This window comes from Centrocercus urophasianus, unplaced genomic scaffold (assembly GCF_019232065.1).
Source record: "Centrocercus urophasianus isolate 14NV4802_14NV808 unplaced genomic scaffold, USGS_Curo_1.0 seq_16, whole genome shotgun sequence".
NCBI classification, from domain to species: Eukaryota; Metazoa; Chordata; class Aves; order Galliformes; family Phasianidae; genus Centrocercus; species Centrocercus urophasianus.
Genome location: NW_024884711.1, coordinates 40,364,116 through 40,384,749, shown reverse-complemented (window position 1 = coordinate 40,384,749; position 20,634 = coordinate 40,364,116). Strand labels below are relative to the sequence as shown.

The 20,634-nt window shown below is 43.3% G+C and overlaps 1 protein-coding gene across 1 annotated transcript in view; it reads left to right on the top strand.

Moving 5' to 3' along the window:
* DPP6 (dipeptidyl peptidase like 6) overlaps positions 1–17,261 on the top strand; it is a 363,334-nt gene extending 346,073 nt beyond the window's left edge. Inside the window, exons 17-26 of the mRNA XM_042816965.1 lie at positions 1,068–1,115; positions 3,862–3,960; positions 6,261–6,330; positions 8,145–8,339; positions 9,162–9,216; positions 10,090–10,195; positions 10,855–10,913; positions 13,612–13,684; positions 13,784–13,857; positions 15,130–17,261. Coding sequence (XP_042672899.1) covers positions 1,068–1,115; positions 3,862–3,960; positions 6,261–6,330; positions 8,145–8,339; positions 9,162–9,216; positions 10,090–10,195; positions 10,855–10,913; positions 13,612–13,684; positions 13,784–13,857; positions 15,130–15,276 — 926 coding nt within the window. The 3' untranslated portion in view covers positions 15,277–17,261. The remainder of the gene's footprint in view (positions 1–1,067; positions 1,116–3,861; positions 3,961–6,260; positions 6,331–8,144; positions 8,340–9,161; positions 9,217–10,089; positions 10,196–10,854; positions 10,914–13,611; positions 13,685–13,783; positions 13,858–15,129) is intronic.
* The last annotated feature ends 3,373 nt before the right edge of the window (positions 17,262–20,634 follow it).

Genomic DNA, 20,634 nt, shown 5'->3' with positions numbered 1-20,634 from the left:
GTCCAACTGCAGGGTTCCCCAGGACATGAAAGTGTCAACATCCCAAGAAAGTAGGAACCAGCATTTCTAACAGCATTTCCTCCAAGAGTCTTCTTAGAGCCAGCTTCAATTTCTGCTGTCCCTACACAGACAGCTTTGCTACATCTTGATGGGAAAGGAAAGGAAAAAGAGACAAGACCTAGCTTTGAGCTCTTTGAGGGTCTTCTTCCTTCCAGAGCAGTCAATCCCATTAGAAAAGTTGTAAGCAAATATGGTATAAACAAAGAATGGCTGCGCTGGGTCAGACCAAAGTTCCTTTTGGTCCTGTCTCCAAAAGCAGCAGGCAGATGATACTTGAAAAGAAAAAGGAGGGTAAGAAGCTGGCCAGCTACAAAACGAACCCGATTCCAGTGACCACCTCATTTTTCTATCAGTCAGCCCCTTGGTGTCTTCCTGAACTAGAAGCTGAACCCAGACCACTGTGCTACATCATCCTACAGCTTCCTAAAATCTGTCACATCCTGTGACAGTGAGTTCTTTTCTTCACTCATGTGGATTACATAGGAATGATAATCCTCTTTTTTATAACACTGATTTCAGTACCCACAAGCTGCATTTTCAGACAGCATGTGTGGGTTTTGTTTTTTTTTCCAGTGTAGAAGTAAATCTGGTGTTTAATTCTTTAAAAAAAAAAAAAAAAAAAAAAAGTTTACAAAACAGCAACAGTTATCCATGGCATATAAAACATAAATGCTTTGTGCTGTGATGTCTGTGTGTCATTAGAATAATTTAAAAAGCAAGTGATTTGATTGTGTTTGTGCTAATTATAATGTTTACAAATTAGGGAAAGATGCATTTAGTGGTCCACTGGGAAAAAGCTTTGAAACCTCGCATGTCTTCAAGTCTACAACACTGTCATTTATTCATAGATTCTATCTAATACCTGGATGATTTGCTTTGTAGATTACTCTTGCATGGAAAGCAATCCTCGGGAGGCTGCAGCTCCATGGAATTCAAAACCTGGTTCACATGGGTATGTGCGTGCATGGGTAGCTGTTTAACCACCTTGTTTCCTTCTTCTTTTCAAGGTCCCCGGGTTCCGATGGTGACTGTTCACAGCACGACCGATGCACAGAGTAAGACTGGATTTATGCCTTGCGTTTCTGCAGTGAAGTATAGCCAGGCAGGACAGTAAGGCCTAGCTGCTCTTTGGTATATTCATGAAAAGAGGGGGTGAGGGCACCGCCTAAAGGCAGATCTTCTCAGGGGGCCAGATCCTAAGTTCCAACTCTCCCATGTTCCAGCCTGCAGTTAAAATTCTCTGTTTGGGTTCCCATGGATGTAGATACGTCTCTGAAATCCTTCTGAATACAATGCTGTTCTAGGAATATTGCTCTTGGGGGTATGAAGATGATGATTTGCAAATGTCATTTGTTATCAGCCTTCCCAAAAAATGCACAGTTCAGATTTCACATGGAATTTCAGAATTGTAGAATGGCCTGGGTTGAAAAGTACCACAGTGCTCATCTAGTTCCAACCCCCTGCTGTGTGCAGGTCACCAACCAGCAGACCAGGCTGTCCAGAGCCACATCCAGCCTGGCCTTGAATGCCTCCAGGGATGGGGCATCCACAGCCTCCTTGGGCAACCTGTTCCAGTGCCTCACCACCCTCTGTGTGGAAAAACTTCCTCCTAATACCTAACCTAAACCTCCCCTGTCTCAGTTTAAAACCATTCCCCCTTGTTCTATCACTATCCACCCTCATAAACAGCCGTTCCCCCTCCTTTTTATACACTCCCTTCAAGTACTGGAAGGCCACAATGAGATCTCCCTGGAGCCTTCTCTTCTCCAAGCTAAACAAGCCCAGTTCCCTCAATCTTTCTTCACAGGAAAGGTGCTCCATCCCTCTGATCATTTTAGTGGCCCTCCTCTGGACCTGCTTTTTCTCCCTTCTTTTTGTCCATTTTTTTTTTTTTACCCCAAGTCAGCATGGCAGGGACACCCAGATGTCTTCCCTTATGTTAATTATGAGCCTCCATGAGCCTCACAGCAGGAGATGAGTCAGTCTTACCTGAAACCAACATTTATCTGCTCCCGTTGTTTTGATGAGAGACCCTTTCCTACCATTTTAATGTAGCATTTAGCCCAGCTTTAACCTGCTATTAGGGCCTTCAGACATTGCTATAATACAAACAATAAGCACCTGCTTTATTCCTGTAGCTCTGTGTGGGGCTGGTAGCAGTTTATTAGCCATCAGTTTAGCTTAGCCACATTTAGAACAACTCCCTGCTGCAGTGTCTTCAAAGGAACAGAGCAAAACAGAGTGTTTCACCCCCAAATCAAATGTTTTCTGTGAAAATCTGTGCTGCTTTGTTCCCCATTGAAGGTGGGAAATGTCAGAGGATGGATTCCTGTGACACTAGGATGTGTAGGAAAGAAAACACAAGATTTACCCTGAGTCATATGTGATTTTATGGCTCGTTTTCTCAGTTCCTGTTGGCAACACGCATTTCGAGCCCTGATCCCGCCTAGAAAAGTTGGACTTGTGAACAGCACGTACAGAGTGCAACCCTAAATTCTGATTGATTTTTTTTTTTTAATCACATTTAAAACCAGATTTGTGACACACTGTAATCTTTGCATTTAAAATAAAAATGCTCGATAGTGTTCCATGCAGTGCCAGAAGCATCTGAGGTAATTAAGGAGATGTATGTACACTTAACTCTAATTTATCCTGCCATTATTTTCAATTAATCTGTTCAAATTCAGATGTTCCTTTGCAGAAAAAAATACATGCACAAAAGTTAGCAGCATTCTGGAAGAAGTTAGGTTAAAGCAATATGCTGCTTCACTGGACTGTCTGCTGCCAAATGCTTACATGACTAGCATTGGTCTAGCGTTTCTTCATGTGTCTGTTTCCTCTGTGGTCTGAAATTTCCAGGTAAAAGCCTGGAGTCCCTCTATACCCAAAGTTGCCCAGGCACAGCCAAATGCAGAGGGATTATTATTTTATTTTTAACAGGTTTTATCCCTTGTGAAAATGCTTCTGCCATAAATAGCAAAAGTTGGCATGTGCAATTGTCCTGGTTGACAAAGATACAAGAATTGCTTTTTTTTTTGGAGTCACAACAGGCAGCAAATAGCAAACTGCAAACATTTTAATCTCTCTGCACCAGTGGCTGCTCGTATCTCAATCTTTGCACAGGGTAGTAGCAGTGGGATTTTAGAGCTCTGTCTTGCAGCTAGGCAGGCTCCTTGCTGATGGCTGACATGCTACCATTGAGGCAACCTTCAAGCCTTGAGAGCCGTTTAGAAGTCATTCATGCAACATTGTTTGACTGTTGTTAATTTTTTCTTCCTCTTTCTCTGTTAGAGGATGCAAGTGATTGCTTTTAAGATAGAGGGACATTCCAAAGAAGCTTTTTATCTTAGAGGAAAGTAGACTTTGTGGTTCATTGTTATCTGTACAAGCAGCCTCACCAACATCAGTGGGACTGAAAGGCAGAGTAACAAACTCTAAAAAAGTTTGCAAACTGGTACTGCTCCCAGACCTGATGTTTCTGTGATCTCTCTCCCCGTGGTTTTCCTTTCAATTGACTTTCTCATGAGTAGCACCACAACCTTGTCCTGAAGCACTCTAAAGTCTCCTCCCTTTCTCTGTTTTGTTATATGTAGCTTGGCCACAGACTTGAGAGCCTCTTCATCTGACCCTTAGATTTTCGTGTAGACATCTGACTGGGGCTCATAGCCAGGTCTCAACACAGATGGTCACACTCCCATAAGGAAAGCTGTGTTACAGATATTAAGGCGGCTATAAAATGTTAATCTGCATTTTCACAAAAAATACTGGACGTTTTTGTGATCTTAATCCTTCTTCTTTCAGAAATTTTTGAGCTGGAGGTAAATGAAAATGTGCAACTGGCTGTAAATGACAGGCAAATGCCTAAAGTAGAATACATGGAAATCAAGATAGATGATTACAGTAAGTAGCACTTTCCTCTATCTTATTTTTCTTTTTAACTACTATTGCTGCAGAATGATACAGTCATCTTGCCTAGACTGGCAGGAGGAAAAATGACTCTGGCTCTCGATTTACTCACACAGTTAGCAAAGCTCTCTCTTAGGATGTGCTTCACAAGGAAGTTATTACTGAGACAGGATTGGATGAGAATGCAGCTAAAGAAAAGCAAAATGATTGGATTGGGTGGTGTTGAGTTTTTCTTTTCTCCTTTGACAGTTTTCTTTGCAGATGAAAATCCGCTCTGAGAACTGACACAGTGTGGTGCTCCCATTGTTCAGGGCATTTGCCATAGCTCAAGTGGTTTATTATCTAAGATGGGTGTGAAGTGGGATAGTGTATGTGCTTGCTGGCTACAGCTGGGACTGCCTTTCATTTGTACGATATTGAACCACAGTGAATGAACCTGACTGCCCCTTGGAGTCATTCAGGAGTCTTTTGAGAAAGCCATATCATTTGACAGGGCTGGAAAAAAAAAGGAAAAAAAAAAAAAAAAAAAAGCTTTTCAACAAAAGCAAAGAGATTTCATCTGGAGTAAAGAAAAGAAAAAAACGGAGCAGTTTATGTCAGTGCCTGGCACGTTGTTTGCACCATTTGTGTAATTGTTTTCCCCGTGAATCTGTATCTGGACAGAAGGAAAGAAAACCTAGTGGCAAATAGGTAAAGTGTAGGCATTTTCTGCCTGCCTCTAGAGCTGCACCTGGACCAACCTAGTAAGCATCTGCTCTGGTTGTAAGCAGATGGAATACATGGAAAATCCGCATATTCAGCATTGTGATGTTGCATGCCAGAGCCCTAGTTTGTGTGTATGGCAGTAACTCTAAAAACAAACACAGATCCTGGATTCAAATGACGCGTTTGGATTTTGGCATTTCCCGAGCCAAAAAGCAGCACACCTCTCAGGGCGTATGAAATGAAGGCAGGGAGGTGTGACTGATGGCAGGTTACTAATTTCAATCATTAGCAGGTGTTAAAAAAAAAAAAAAAAGTGTGAAGCAAAGGCTGAAAGGCATTTGAAAAGGATAATAATGGCTCCAAAATGTTCTGCTTGCCGGTGTTAGGAGTGCATAAAGTAACACTTGTAAGCCTCGCATGCAGCAGAAGGAGACAGTCAAAAAGATTATACCTATCCCCTCCATCAGCCAGCTCACTTGTGGTAGTGTCAGCTGATGGTGAATAACTCAGGCTGACGCTCAGCCTGATACCAGCAGGTATCACTGACACTGGATTCTGCCCATTTAACCGAATACATGTAATAAATACAAGTGGGCTGTTTCCATGTCCTCCCTATGTCTCCGTGGCCTTGGGCTGAACAGCCCTGGGAACCCTGCAAGTGGTGCTTGTTTATATTTAAAGTCAAGTGATGGCCTTTTGGGCTGTCCCTGGGCCATTGATCCAATTTGCAGTCCATTAGCATTCAGATGGAATAACTAATTAGGTGGAGTGTCAGACAATGATTGCAAAGCCATCTACTTAAACCGCACAGCTAATGTGTGTATTAATCTATTGAAAATGCTCCTAATACCGATTTAATTGCCGCGCCTTTGCTAATCTGGATTGTAGTTAACATTTTAAATATAAATGTGCTCTCGTTGATGTGGATGGCATTCAGATGGGAGCATTCAGCTGTCAATACCAGGCCATCGAAAGTAGTTAAAGGAGCTGTGGTGAGAGTCCCCATGCCTGGGGACCTTGGACATTTTCCACTTTTGTTGGTTTGGAACCAGCCATGCCGTGCAGCCTTCAGCACAGTTACCTGCTGTTTTAGAGTACCATTTAGGGCCCCTGAAAAACAGGATTAAAGCAGATGTTTCTCTACCAGTCTTCACACCACTACAGCGGAAAAGATCCCATTCTCCCCCCCAACACACCACACTTAATTGGGTCTTAAATTATCATCCTCCTTGTCTCATTCCTCCCTCCTCTGCTGCCCTGAAGTATTGATTTCTGGCTGTGTCACTCATACAGCTGCCGAGAAGGAAAATTATAGCTATTGCCAGATGTTAATTGAATGCTGTAAAAGGGATGCATGACTGAACAGTACACTCTCTTCTCTCAATTTACATTTCTTGTCACCTCAGCTACTATAATATGGTCTTTTCATTGACAACAGCTGTGTTCCTAAGGTGTTATTTACCAGCATGTCTGATGAAATGCTGTGTTGTTCCTGTTCATAAGTAGCCAAAACACCAGAAATATGTACTATCATTATGTTGGTTTTCCTACACTAAAGACACGCTGTCGTTTGTTGTTTTCTTGCCTAGAATTACCAATGCAGATCCTAAAGCCAGCAACGTTTTCAGACATGGCGCACTATCCCTTGCTTTTAGTGGTGTAAGTTTTCACTCTTCTTTTGTTTCTCTTCACATTATTATGGCAGTGTGGAAGTTTCAACTTTCAAGATATGACACAATTTCTCTTCCAAATGCCTCACATGAGAGTTGGGCAAGGTTGGACAGGGGTTTCTTCTCTCATATGTTTGGGCCAAGGATTTCACTTCCCGGGAGGATTCCCTAGTCGAGTCCTACATGCGTTGTAGGGTTTTTTGCAGTTGTTGCAAATAAACTCCCAATTCAGTTATTTGGGGAGCAGAAACACTGGGAGAAAGAAAAGATGGACATAGTCTTTCTATCCTGGCATTAAGGTGCACACCTGGTTCAGTGAGAAATAGGGCCCTAACTCTGTGCCACTGAGCAGAGTGTGCTGAGTGCTTCTTTGAGAAGGGCTGAGAGTGGCTGACCTGGGCAAGCAGGAGATCCAGCATCAGGGATCTCAGCTCTCCATGGGTTTGCATGGTTTGTATTTCAGCAAACCTCAGGCAAAGGAGAGACTTGTTTCCATCCAAAGCAGGAGCTATGTCTGCTGAGACACTGGAGGAAGGGGAGCATCCTGCTTTCCTTCTTAGTGCCTTTGGAAGATCTGTACAATTTTTGTATTTATATCAGGCAGGTAGAATTTCTTCCTGGAGAGCATAGCAGATGGGTATCTCTTTATGCAACATTTAGTAATAATAATATTTTTCTGGAAATTCGGAAGAATCGTGGGGAGGGAATTGACTGACCTTGGAGACACCTTCCTGGCCTGCTGCATCCTGCTGCATCACTTGCTCCCTGCCAGGGGATGCCCTGCAGCAGAGAAGCCCCACATAAGAGTGAGAGAGGTAGCTGTGTGCCTGAACACCATGCAGCACTTCCTTCCATGAAGGACGAAAACACTGCAATAAGCATGCCACTACATCACAGAAATACTGCAGAGAAAATGTACTTCATTAGACAAGTGCTTGAAGAAGATTGGTGCTCATCAAGCTAACAGCACTTGATTAGGCTGTCTCTGAAGCTGAATGTGCCTGGGTCTTGCCTGAATAAATGCAAATGAATAGGAGTCACATGCATGTTAAAAACCTGCAGTGAGTTGACTGATGTTCCCAAGAACCCCCCAGAAAAGACAAGAATTGGGGAAAGTGCCTGCAGGTCTACAGTAATGCCAACCTAAAATATTATTTCTCATTACCATTAGCTCTTGTTTTTTCTGGGCTGTCTTCCAGAAGTGGCTCAGTATTTCTTGAGGCAGTGCCCTTGTGCAGACTCTGAGCAAAACATTGTGAAGGGAGTCTTGCCCATGTATTCCACTTACCTTGGGTCAACCTGGGCGTTTCTGTGTTCTTGGTTTTACCACTTCTAGAAGTGTTCTTACCTTCTTCACTTGCCTCAGTGGGAGGTGACAGACATGACCGACAGCTCCACCTGCAGCCACCCAAGAAGCTGATGGGAGAGGGGTGTCTGCGTTGGGTGAACTGGGGTGATAGATGAAACTTGAACACTTGCCACTGAAGCAAGAGAGGATGAACAGCTGCAGGTTTCAACCAGTGTGTCTTAGCAGCATGCTAAGCCAGGCTGCTTACAGCAAATCCTCCACCAGAAATACCCTGTCTTTGGGAGTGGTAGAGAAATGGAGACAGATTGGAGCCAGAGATGGTAGAGAAGGAGATACAGGTGTTGGTGAGGAAAACTCCACTGACTTCTGCATCACATCACCGCATTCCCACAGCAAGCCCATAGCCCTGGGAAGAGCTTTGGGCTCCCATTTAGTGATGTTGCCTTTGTTTCTTGAAGCACTGTTCCTTTTCCTGATGCCTGTTTGTGTTTCAGGGATGGGACGCCGGGCAACCAGATCGTAACAGAGAGGTTTGAGGTGACGTGGGAGAGCGTGATGGTCAGCTTGCACAACGCCATCGTGCTGAAGTTCGACGGCCGTGGGAGCGGCTTCCAAGGCACTAAACTATTGCACGAGGTTAAGAGGAGGCTGGGCCTTTTGGAAGAGAAGGACCAGCTGGAAGCTGTCCGGTGAATCACACTGTTCTTGAAGAACATCTTGAAGAACTTAAACTAAAAGAGGGGAGGTTTAGATTAGATGTTAGGAGGAAATTCTTCACTCAGAGGGTGGGGAGGCAGTGGCACAGGCTGCCCAAAGAGGTTGTGGATGTCCCATCCCTGGAGGTGCTCCACACCAGGTTGGATGGGACTTTGGGCAGCCTGATATGGTGAGAGTGCCTCTTCTCAAGGCAGGGGCTTGGAGCTGCATGGTCTTTAAGATGCCTCCAACCCAAGCCATTCTATGATTCTGTGAACTTAATTAATTACTAATAATTACTCCAAGGCTGGCATTAGTCCTGCTTCCTTTGGCGGTATGTAGGGTAGAGCAGGAAGGAAGGACAATGTAATCCCGTGGCTGTGATCAAGCAATGGCATGTGAGAGAGGGAGCTTGTGCCAGCCTGTGCAGATGGAGGAGAACGAACTTAAAGAGCTAAATTAGAGCACACTTATCTGTGTCACATGTTCAAAGCCTGTTTATTTTTAGCTCTGTACAGTCATACAGCTGCAAACAAGCTGGAATATCAGCTCCTAGATTAATTTTTCGCTGGACTCGCAGTGGGAGAAAATGTACCTCTTTAAAACTTCACACTTTTTTACAGACTTTTTTTAAGTGTAAAATCCTAAATATCAAGTCCTGTCATACTGTTAGATTCACTCTGAGCACAATCACACTAAAAACACCACCAGCATAGTGCAATAAAAACAGCTTTATTATGCCCTTCAGAGGCAGGGCTCTGCAGTGTCGAAGGGAAAAGTGTTTTTAATTCATAGTTTCTCCCCTCATATTCTAGGACAATGCTGAAAGAGCATTACATCGATAAAATGCGAGTTGGTGTGTTTGGAAAGGTAACTTTTTGCTCTTATTCCTCTGCACTGCTGTGGTTGGCTGATGAGGTTAGGCAGCTGAGCTAAATCCTGATTATGCTAATAGTGTTTTTTGTTATTATTTATTTTTGACATAGGCTGCTTCTTGCTCAGAGATGCTGCTGATGAAAGCTTTTGTTTTATCAGTACATTCGTCAATGTGTGTAAATTAACTTCTGGATGCAGAAAGTGACAACTTGCCAGAAAAATGCTGTCAACATTAGTTACTTTTTCCCTTGCAAACTTTCATTTTCCTTGCATCCCTTAAGGCCTGTGGGTGTGTGGGCAGACCTGGCTCGAATTGTACAAATGTTCAACAGCAGTTCTGATCTCTGAGCTGACTCACATCCCAGCGTGTGCCCAGCTGGGAAACAGCAATTGCAAAGTACACACAATTTGAAATGAGCACGGGACTGCGAGTAGAAACTGTTTGTTGTGGGAGATACGGGCTTAGAGTGAGCGATGAGAGCTGCACTTACAGCAGCATCTCTGTGGGGAATTGTTGACAGACTGACGGCAGACACCAAAATTATGATGTCCATTTTAAAAAAGGAGGTGCTGAGATGATATTTTGGAGAGCTAGTATATCTGAGCAGACCTACAGCCGTGTAGTGGGTTAAGAAGGGGCAGGCTCTGCGGCACACAACCCTTCTGATTCAGGAGAGTGCAGCAAGTGCAGAGCTCCTCCTCAGCCATGGCTGTGGTCCCTTGTTCCCTCCTTCTCCAGGACCAGGTGCTGAGGGCTCTGAAACAGCCAAGAAGCTCCCGCAAGGTCTCAAGTGCCCTGTTCTGTACCCAAAAGCATCAATATGTCACTGCATGACTGCTGATGTCCCTCTCCTGTTTGTGTTCTAGGACTATGGTGGCTACCTGAGCACTTACATGCTTCCAGCTGGCGAAGAAAACCAGGTGTTTGCATGTGGAGCTGCTCTTTCCCCACTGACAGACTTCAAACTATATGGTAAACATTATCCTGGAGCCCACAGGCTGCCTCTCTGACTGCAGATGATGTGCCTATCCTACCCTTACGCAGTGTTCTTCTCTTTCTTTCCCAAGATCCTGATAGTTTTCTCAGCTAGCTGTAAAGACTATAAACTACTTTTACCATCCAACCTCTACCACCAACCTGTATTGAACATTATTCCTTCTTGCCTGATACATCCCTCCATGGGAGCTGCAATGCAGTGCCCATCCTGTGGTGGTGATCCCCCTGGTTCCCTCCTGATGATACCCCATGCACATAGTGGTCCTTCCTCTCAGGGTCACCACTTCCCTTTGCACTAAGTGAAAGCCAGGGGTGTTAAACACTGCAGTTATCCCTGAGAGCAACAGGAGCTTGTAGTTGATGGAGTCAGCTGCTTATGAAAGGGACAAACGTGACACTCCTCCTCTTGTATCTCAGTTGCAGTAAGTAAATAAAAAGTAGTTCTGCTACTGATAGACATAGTGATGATGAAAGCCTGTGGTATAGTACATATCCTGATTGTATTTTCTAAAACTTTTAGAAATAAATCTATTAAAGCTTTAGTAGAAAATAAGCACTTTTTTAGCATCAGTATTTGGCTTAGAAGTGCCAATGTACTCAAATATGACTGAATGCTTTCTTTATTTCTTTTCAAGCTTCAGCATTTTCTGAAAGATACTTGGGTTTGTATGGGATTGATAACAGAGTGTATGAGGTAAGTGCATGGACACTGCATCTCATAAAATGTGAAAGGGGTTTTAACTCTTCCTCCTTGTGTTCTCTCCTGGGAAAGGAACAAGAACACGCAACAGACTGACCAATAAAACCCTCTGTACTTAAGAGGCAGGAAGGTATCATTAAGTCTACTTACAGCCTTGTCATCTTCATAGTAATAATGGTTACTCTTTTTTTTTATTGATTAGTCTTCATGTCCACCTCTCTACATTGGGTAAATATAGATATTTCAATTTAACCTATTGAAAGAACTGAGGCTTAGAAACTCAGACGTAGCCATATAGTCACAACCTCCATCCAAGTTCATCCCAATGATCTTATCACTTTGTTGCCCTCTAAGACATAAATTTTGGCCCATTTTCGTGAGGCAGATAGCTTCCTGAGCCTTGCAGTGGAAGCTTTTTCATGGTTATCTAGATTCTGAGTTCATTGTCTCTCAGATTTTGCATAGACGATCTCTAGTTCATGTTAAATTCTTTTTGTTCTTTTAGAAATTTGAAGGCAGATCAGTAGCAGTGAAAGCAAGCAAAAATATTGAAATAATAGGAAATTTAGTAGAAATTAGAACTTTGAATTGCCACTTGCTCTTTGTGTGTTGAAAAGTTGGCCTTATCAAAGAGCAGACTTGGGCCTCTTCAGGGTCCTTCTTGGTTGAGTGACCTAGGATAAAGCGCTGAAGGGAAGTGGAGCCAAACAAACTGGTTTATGCTCAAAGATCACCTCCTCAGGAGCTCAGGAGCATCCCAACAAAAGGAAGTCAGGCAAAAATGCCAGGAGGTATGGATGGATGAACAGGGAGATCCTGGCCAAAAGAGGAAACACAACTCCCATTTTTATAAAGAGAAAAAAGACTTGGGGAGCTACAAGCCAGTCAGTCTCACCTCTATGCCTGCAAGATCATGGAGCAGATCCTACTCAAAACTGTTTTAATGCACACAAAAAACAGAGTTGACTGGGAACAACCAGTGTGACTTCTCTAAGGGCAAATTGTGCCTGACAAATTTGCTGGCCTTCTGCAATGTGGTGATAGTGTTGGTGGAAAAGGGAAGAGCAACTGACACAATCTGCCTGACTTGTACAAAGCGTTTGACATCATTTTGCATTACATCCTTGTCTCTAAATTGGAGAGATACAGATGTGATGGACCCAGTGCATAATGAATTGGCTGGATAGTTGCAGTCAAAGAATTGTAGTCAGTGGCTCTGTGTCCAAATGGAGAGCAGTGATTCTCCCCTGTTTTGTGCTTGCATTCAGCTCTGGGGCCCTCAGTACAAGAAGGACATGGTTCTGTTAAGAAGGTCCAGAGGAGGCTACAAGGATGCTCTGAGGGCTGGAGCACCTCCCCAGTGGGGATAGGCTGAGAGAGCTGGGGTTGTTCAGCCTGGAGAGGAGAAGGCTTTCAGGAGACTTCATTGCAACTTTCAGTACCTCAAGGGGCATACAGGAAAGCTGGGGAGGAACTCTTTATAAGGGCATGTAGTGATAGGACAAGGGGTAATTGCTTTAAGCTGAAAGAGGGTGGATTTAGATTAAGCGTTAGGAAAAAAGTCTTCACAATGAGGGCAGTGAGACACTGACATAGGCTACCCACAGAAACTGGGTGCCCCATTCCTGAAGGTGTTAAGGGCCAGGTTGTATGGGGTTTTGGACAACCTACTCTAGTGGGAGGTGTCCCTGCCCATGACAGGCAGGTGAAACTGCATGGACTTCAAGGTGCTTTCCAACCCAAACCATTCTATGATCCTGTGATTTGGGATTATCTGCTAGACAACAGCTTGAGCTCACTGCAGGGCATTGCACTCCTCCAGGCACGGCTCCTAACTGATACACATCTCCTACATTCTGCAGTTGGACCACAGATTGCTTAAGGAATAAGAATTGATCCTATTCTGTGAACCACCCATGAAGTTTATCAAAATCATATCAGTAGAGACCAGGTGTGGACCCCAAAAAGCCTGTATTGTCCCATGGCAAGGTGCAACTGAAGAAGCATCAATCAGGGGGTAATAGGAAGGAGAACAGAGTGCAGGGTACATGCATGCACTGTCAAGGAACTTGGATATCATGGCTGAGAGGATGAGAGTTAGGTTCAAGGATATCAGGATGATCAGAGTCAGCTCTTGCAAAATTAGTAAATACTTGCTAAGTCCACAGAGGCTGTAGTATTTGCAGTTACTCCAACTAGTAGGTCCTTTGTGCATCTGGGAGTTGGCTGGAGACTAAAGATTCACAGCAGTAAATACTTAAGAACCTCCTTTGGTCCACCTAAGCTCATCAGTGCCATCTTTCAAACCGTACCAAAGTTACTGCAGCTCGCTGAACCCGTTTTAGCTAGTGCAGTTAGGCTTCTTTTTGTCAGTGCATTTTATTCACTTTGGAATATTCCCTTGGACTTTTTCCACATGTTCTACAGTTGAGGCTTTTGCTGAACATTAAAGTATTAAAATAGATGAGGGTCTCTGACCTCTTCCTGCTGCTAGTGCAGAGCATGGAAGGAGCAGTGGAAGTCTGTTTTACCTCTGGAGTGATGCAGGTGGCTGAGAGAATATGCTGTGCTGGTGTCTGCTTGTTATCCATGTGAGGGAGCATCAAATAGAATTAAGTGCTTCTGCTCCCCCCATATGAATTGCTAATTTCTTGCAAGAGTTTTAATCTTATTGCAACCTCTACCTTCACAGATCACCAGATTAGAACACAGAGTCTCATTACTGAAGGAACAGACATTTTTGATCATTCATGCTACTGCTGACGGTAAGTTAGCCCATCACTTGAGTTCGTTATGTATTTGAGATGGCTTTGATTTTTCTTAATTAAATTTGCCTCTTTAATGATTGTAATCTGTTTCTACAGAAAAAATCCATTTTCAGCATACTGCGGACCTTATCACACACCTAATTAAGGCAAAGGCTAATTACAGCTTGCAGGTACAGTATGTGTTTCCTTTTTTCATATTTGAACAGTTATTTCCCAGTCTGAACTCAAACTGCTGTTACGAAACAAGCTTCGAAAAGCCACTTGCAAATACAGCCTGGCAGTAGAAACAGAATCTGCTTATAATGTGTTCCCATGTGTTCATGTGCTAACTTGATATCACTGTTTTGCTTTGGACAGTTGTTGGACAGTTATTGAATTACAGTAAATTAGATTTTGCAAGGAGTGTCTCTAAGGAGTTGATGGCTGCTATCTTTCAGTGGGAACAGCAGGCTAAAATCAGGATGAATTACAGATACAAAGGGCTCTAAATTAAATCAGCTGGAAAAGTTAGGGGGATAAATGTTTCTCAGATCTGACATCCCTGTGTGACACACACCGGTCAGAAAAGCCACTCTTTCTGCTGAGTTACAGCTCTGATTTGCTGAACTGCCTGTATCTGTGCCAGTGATGCCACAGCTTCTAAAAGAAGCCCATCCACAGACAAAGGGGATGGTCCCTGTTCTCTGCTGCCTACTGAGCCACAGCCAGGAGAGTGCCAGCAGTCAAAGCTACCATGGCAGGGACTGCAGCTTGAAGTATAGATGGTTTTATTGCAGTGCCCAAAGCCTACTGACATTTCATCTACTGAATACCAGCTCCCTCTGGCTGCATTTCTGCAGTTTCACATGAGCTCCATCTGATTCCAAAGGCAGTAGGAACACAGACACTGGGGCTATGAGCCTGGAAGGGATTTGATGGCTGCTAAGAGGACTAAGGGTTCGGTGCACATTCCCAGTGAAGAAGTATTGGTGCTTTGGAGCTTGAAGGCAGCCATGGGGTAGGTGCTCCTTAAGGATTTATTGAGGAGTAAATGGGAGAGATCAAGGATTTACACTGTGGATAGAGGCACTCAGAGCAGCAGTGGGAGCCCTCAGTCCTACCTGTAAGGATTCAGTCCAGCAGGCACATTGCCTTCCACTCAGTACCCCACACGGTACACCCAGTAGACCAACAGTGATGACTCTTGCTTTCCTTCACCGTGTGCAGAGGTTACTGACTTCTTACTGGGTGGTTTGTTTCTGTTTCTCTTGAACTTGTTCAGAACAAAATTAAATGCAATGCCCACCTACAAAAACGTTCCTTTTGGTTCAGGCATGCTCTCAGTGCACTGAATTAACCTGGGCCTTGTGGCATCCATGGGAAGACACAGGGCGACCAGTGGGTTGAGTGCTCAGTTCCAACACTTCAAGCTTCTCACTGTGTATTTCCTTGCTTCTTTGCAGATTTACCCTGATGAAAGCCATTATTTCAGCAATCCAGCATTAGAGCAGCATTTGTACAACTCCATTGTCAACTTCTTTGCATCGTGTTTCCAAGTTCAGGACAAACTCCCAATAGCTCCACTGAAAGAGGAGGAGGACGATGATTAACCCCTTGTGTCTGTGCTAAGCACAAGGCAGATCCCTCTAACAATATGCAACTGGATCATTTTCCTGAAGAAAGAGATGTTATGTTGTTAGCATGTATTTAAAGACAAATGAAAGCAGCTCCTCTGCTTTACTTGACAGCAACTCCTTCCTAGATGGAAGAACATTAAGCATGGTGAACTCAGCAGAAACTGCTGTCTGAAATTAACTCATCACGACCAACATCTTCTTTTTCTTTTCTCCATTTTTTTTTCCTTTTTCTCTCCTTTTACTTTGCCACAAAGTGACTTCTGGTGTGAAAGTGGCAAAACGTTGGACTTGAAGGAACACCCCATGAAACCACTTCGAGGATTGGAAGAAGTGATGTCCCTTTGCATTCAAACAATCAAGCAGCAGCCCTGACATCCATCATTTGTATTATGTTCCTGTAGTTAGCATCACACTTTGTCAAAAAAAAATCTAACCTAATACACAGAAAAGATTATAGCACAGTTATTTTAAAGGACACTGATTCATGCATATTTGCCTGCTCTTTCCCATGATTAGAAGGTTTAGCATTGCTAAAGGACATACAAATTCAGTTGTATGAAGTGTCACTATAGTTACACTGATGCTTACTTTCCTGTAATTATTTCTGAATTTTGTATAGCTTTTACTTCTGTTTTCATTTGGTCTCATGCTTACCTTATTAGCTTCTCAGCTTGCTCTGGATGAGAAACAACTACATGAGGAATTAACCAATCCTCTTTAGACCTTAGAGGTCTGGAGAAGCAATGAGGGTCAGGGTAACCAGCCATTAGAAAATCTGTTACACTCAACAAGGGAAACCTCAGTCTTGTGTTCCTGGCAGAGCCCTTACTCACAAGATCGAGCATTTTCTTTGGCAGCCTTGAAAAATACACACATAAACAGCCTGAATCAGCTTAACATTGAGACACGTTTACAGTACTAAACAAAAATATGTGATGGTCATAACTTCTTTTGTTTTGTTTTTTATTTCTGGTTGGCAGCCTGTTGGGAGAAGGCTAGATTAGGTTTTGGCAGCAGGGATTTGTGGCAGATACTTTGCAGATCATCTCGTAGGGCCATTTAAACAGAACCAGTATGCTCAGATTTGTTGCACATGCTGTCTGTGGCTTAGTTTTATTCCAGGTCGATGATTAGCGTTTGGTTCTCTCTTCTGCTCGCATGAGCTTTGCCAGGCATACTAGATTTAAAAAAAAATTAGGAACATCTTTTCCTTTAAAATATCATTTCTACATTGCAGTGCAAAGCAACTTTTAAAACTTCTTGTGAAAATGTTTTAACTCTCAGAAAGAAAATCAACGCTCATCCATTGCCATTTTCCCACCTGATAAGAATTTTGGCTAGTGTCTCTCCTTGTAAAATACTCTGACCAAATGTACAGCCAGTATTAATACTGTATATTTCATTTTGTTGTATATAAAGGAATGTAAGTCAGTTATTTGTCAGGTCCCCGACCCAATATTAGTCTTGTGTTCAGCATGCATGCGATAACTCTTCTTTGCTGATCAGGACTCTTTAGAAGTACTAGCTTGGAAATATAACAATTAATGTAATTTCTTTTCTTGTTTTGACAGCTTGAATGTCAATGCCGGTTCCTACTTTTTACATAGTACTGTGGGTAAGCTCACATCCTGACAGCAATGATGATGTTTCCATTGGTGTTCTTTAGCGTGTCTTTTTAGTTGCCATTATTTTAAGCTTTGAATGTTGGTTGTACTTTGACCATCATAAAAAAAAAATATATATATATATATATATACTGATAAATCACAGAAGTTACTTAGTTTGGTTTGATTATCCTCTTTAATTTACAGTGCATCGACATTGTGTGAACAAGAACTGCAGTATAAACCTGCTTTATCCGGCAGAATGCCAAATAGACAGTAAGAATGCTGCGTGTCCAGATTTTGCTACACTGAACAGGCTCAGCGGCCTCAAAATGAACTTGACCTGAGAAGTGTTAACAATCTGCTCCGTCCACGATCTTTTGTAGAAAGAACTTTAGGATGTGGCATGGTAGTGTTTGTTCATTCATGGAATAAAACATTATTTTACCACCCCGGTTGCTACTTCTGTTATTTAAAGTACTTAAGTCAGTGTTGAGAGGCTGGAAGTGCAGTTCCTGGTTGAACTGAACCCAAACTCCAGATGCAGGTCAGCTAAATGAAAACAAGCCTGTTAGCAGATACCAAGCCATCAATGAACTATAGCGGACATTTTAATCTTTGTTGCCAGCAAACCCAGAAACGAGCTTTAGTAGTGGCACAGGGCAGGCAGATTGCACTCGTACAAAATAGCTTTGCTAATATTTGGCTTTATTACCTAAATGTAACTACTATTTTTTTAATTGTCCAAACAAATCAAGCTCATACCCTCAGCTGGCATTTCTGGCTGCCATCATGTTCAACTGTAGCATCCCAAAGCAGGGTAGAGCTAATGAGCAGTGCCCTACTAATTCAGGAGGAAACCACAGAGGGAAAAATGAGCCTGGCAGCTAATTAACAAAGCTAGGCAGTCAGCCATGATTGTAATTGTCTGTGGGTTCAGGCATGGAGCAAACAAACCCATCCGAGTTCTGTTCGTAAACTCATGCCAAGACAAAGCTGCATCTGAATTTTGGGAAGGAAGAGCATGAGTGAAGGAGAAAGGATGCATGGGATGCTTACTGCTAGACCGGTGGAGGCTGCTGCTACCCATGGGGAGAAATGAGCATCTAATGTGGGAATCCAAGGGAAAGTTATTGGTGCTGGAGCCCACAGGGGGCTGTGCTGGTACCAGGAGAGGTGCTCTCCTATGGCTTTTGCTCTCTGTCTTATGTTGTCCCTTTGAAGTGCACTCAGCATGTCAGTGAAGTCACTGGATCTCTCTGTGTTACGCGCATGGTCCAAGGGCACATCTGCCCTCCTTGGGGCTGTAGAATATCTGCCAGGTGTGCCTCTGAGAGGGTTGGGATGAGGACTCTTTCCTGTTTGCCCTGAATACTCCTTCTTACCTGGACTTCATATCTACTTTCTATTTGATAAAGAATAAGAAAAGGCAAAAAAAAAGAGAATATATATTTAAAAAAAAAAAAAAAAAAAAAAAAAAAACAAAAAAAAACACAATGTTAGTTACAGACTCCTTAATCATTGCCGCACACCACCTACTTAACAATCTGTATTTTCCTTTCCCTGTTCAGGCTCCAGCTCGAAGGCTTGCAGCAGAGCTCAGGGGACTGCATCTTCTTCCCTCTTCACCTTTCTCTTTTCCTGATTCAGCCTGGTTACAATCTGAAAACAAACCCAGCCATCCCCTGGCATACTGAGAAAACAAATATAAAAAGAAGCTTGATTAGTTCTCCCAGTTAGTCACAACCAGATTCAGTTCTTTATTTTGACAGAAAATTCATGCTTGGCCAGCGTTCTGCTTGTTGCTTTGTCCATTTCTAGGAGTTCTCCTGCTGCCAGATTCTGGAAGAGAATTTCTGACCCTCCTCTTTAGAAAGCTAGAAAGCAGCCACAGTAGAGAGGACATAGGGCTGCTGCCCTCTCTGGGCTCCCCTTGCAAGACTATTAGATGCAGGAGGTGGGGAGGGTAGGGTCAGATCCCATGAGCATTGGTTCATCCAGTCCTCCTCTCACCTCTCCAATGGAGACGGGGAGTTCTTAATTTAGAATATTTTTAATGCAGTACCAACAGAACAATAGAAAGACCATCACTTTGTGCTGGGGTTGTCTACTACAGGCCTCTGCTGAGCACAGAAATCAGCATGGGCAAGGGATGGCACTGGTGGTTGTCCTTGTAGCACCAAGCACTACAGAGGGCTGGATGTGGTCAACCAAGTCTCCCAGCTAACAGAAAATACAGACTTCTTCCTTAGAAACAGTCAGATGGCTTCTGGGTGTCCTCCATGTGCTGCTCCAACCTGCTCAGGTGACCCCCAGAGGTGCCTTCTGACCCAAACCACTGTGTGATTCTATAACATCCTTTCCCTTGCCACAGGAAGATTATTTTGGCTGTGCTCTATCTCCAAAGTAATATTTCTCCTGGAAAATGGATAGGAGCAATTCCTCAGGCTTGAATCCCAATCCTGACACCATTCCACCTGCATTTTAGTCGTAATGTTGCATCCTTGGGCTATCAGGCAAGCGTGCATGTGGAAATGTTTTGATCTTCGCTATCTTTTGGCATTCTTCACCTATTTCAGCTCCAAAGAGGAGGGTTACACATCTGGTTAGCATGGTAGGAAATCTAGTAGTGCTTTTGAGGGGGAAAGGAGCAAGTAACATCCCAGCTTTGAGTGGAAACCCAAACCAGCAGTGTGTACATATTTTTCATCTTTATCTGCTCTGTGCAAAGGGCATCACTTCTTTAAGAGACATTTTGTTGTAGGCAGAAACTCTGAAAACCTTAAATTAAAGCCTTGTCTACCACACAGGATTTTCCTGTGATCCAGCAGACTTATGGTTTTGCTGCTGTGATTCTCACAGTTGCATAAATTGTAAGGCTTTTGGAATAGGGGAAATTTTTCTCACTTACTGCAGTGGCAGACTTCAGGCAGTTCATTGTGCAGCAGCACAACAGAGACAGAACCTCAGCCTGAACTCCTCCAAAGCGATCTGCAACCTCTGGTTCTCTGGGTAAAGAGGGGAAAAAAACATTCTGAAAGCAATGGGAGCAAGCACAAGGGTGAGAAGCGAGACATGGCACCTCCTCTCATCCAAGCAGGCAGGGAAAGCAAGCAAAGAAAGTATTAAAGACAAATGATTTTTGAGAAACTAAGCAAGCCTACAGCTTTCTACCAAATCTCTTGTGCAACTGTGACCAGAGCACACACACTTGTAGTCTGAATTTATTGTACTTCCACAGAGATGGGAAAGCTTCTGAGGAGTAGGATGCCATCTGCTGCTTCAAGCAGTTATTTCCTTGCTTCCCATCCCTTCCCAGCGTGCAGCCTGTGCTGATGGGGGATATCTGGATTGCGTCTGGATCATTTGCAAAGCAAAAACATTCTCATGCATGAAACAAAATTTGCCTGGGTGATAAAAAGCTGAGCACGGAGTTTAACCTCATAAATGACAAAGAAAAGCTTGTATGCTACATGAGGCATCCTGGAGAAGGTGGCTGATATTTACCCATGGAACACTTTGAAAGCAAGATTGGGTTCTATGTTATTTCCAGCTTGACTCTTGCTATTAATTCTGCGTCCTCCGTTGTCAAGGAAATGGACATCTCCACCTCTGCAATGTCCCATGACCTGAAATACAGCCTCAGTTTATCTTTATAAAATCTGTGTAGTGAGGAGCAATTCAAAACACACTGCCAGCTCTTGGGATTGGAACTTCAACCTGTGAG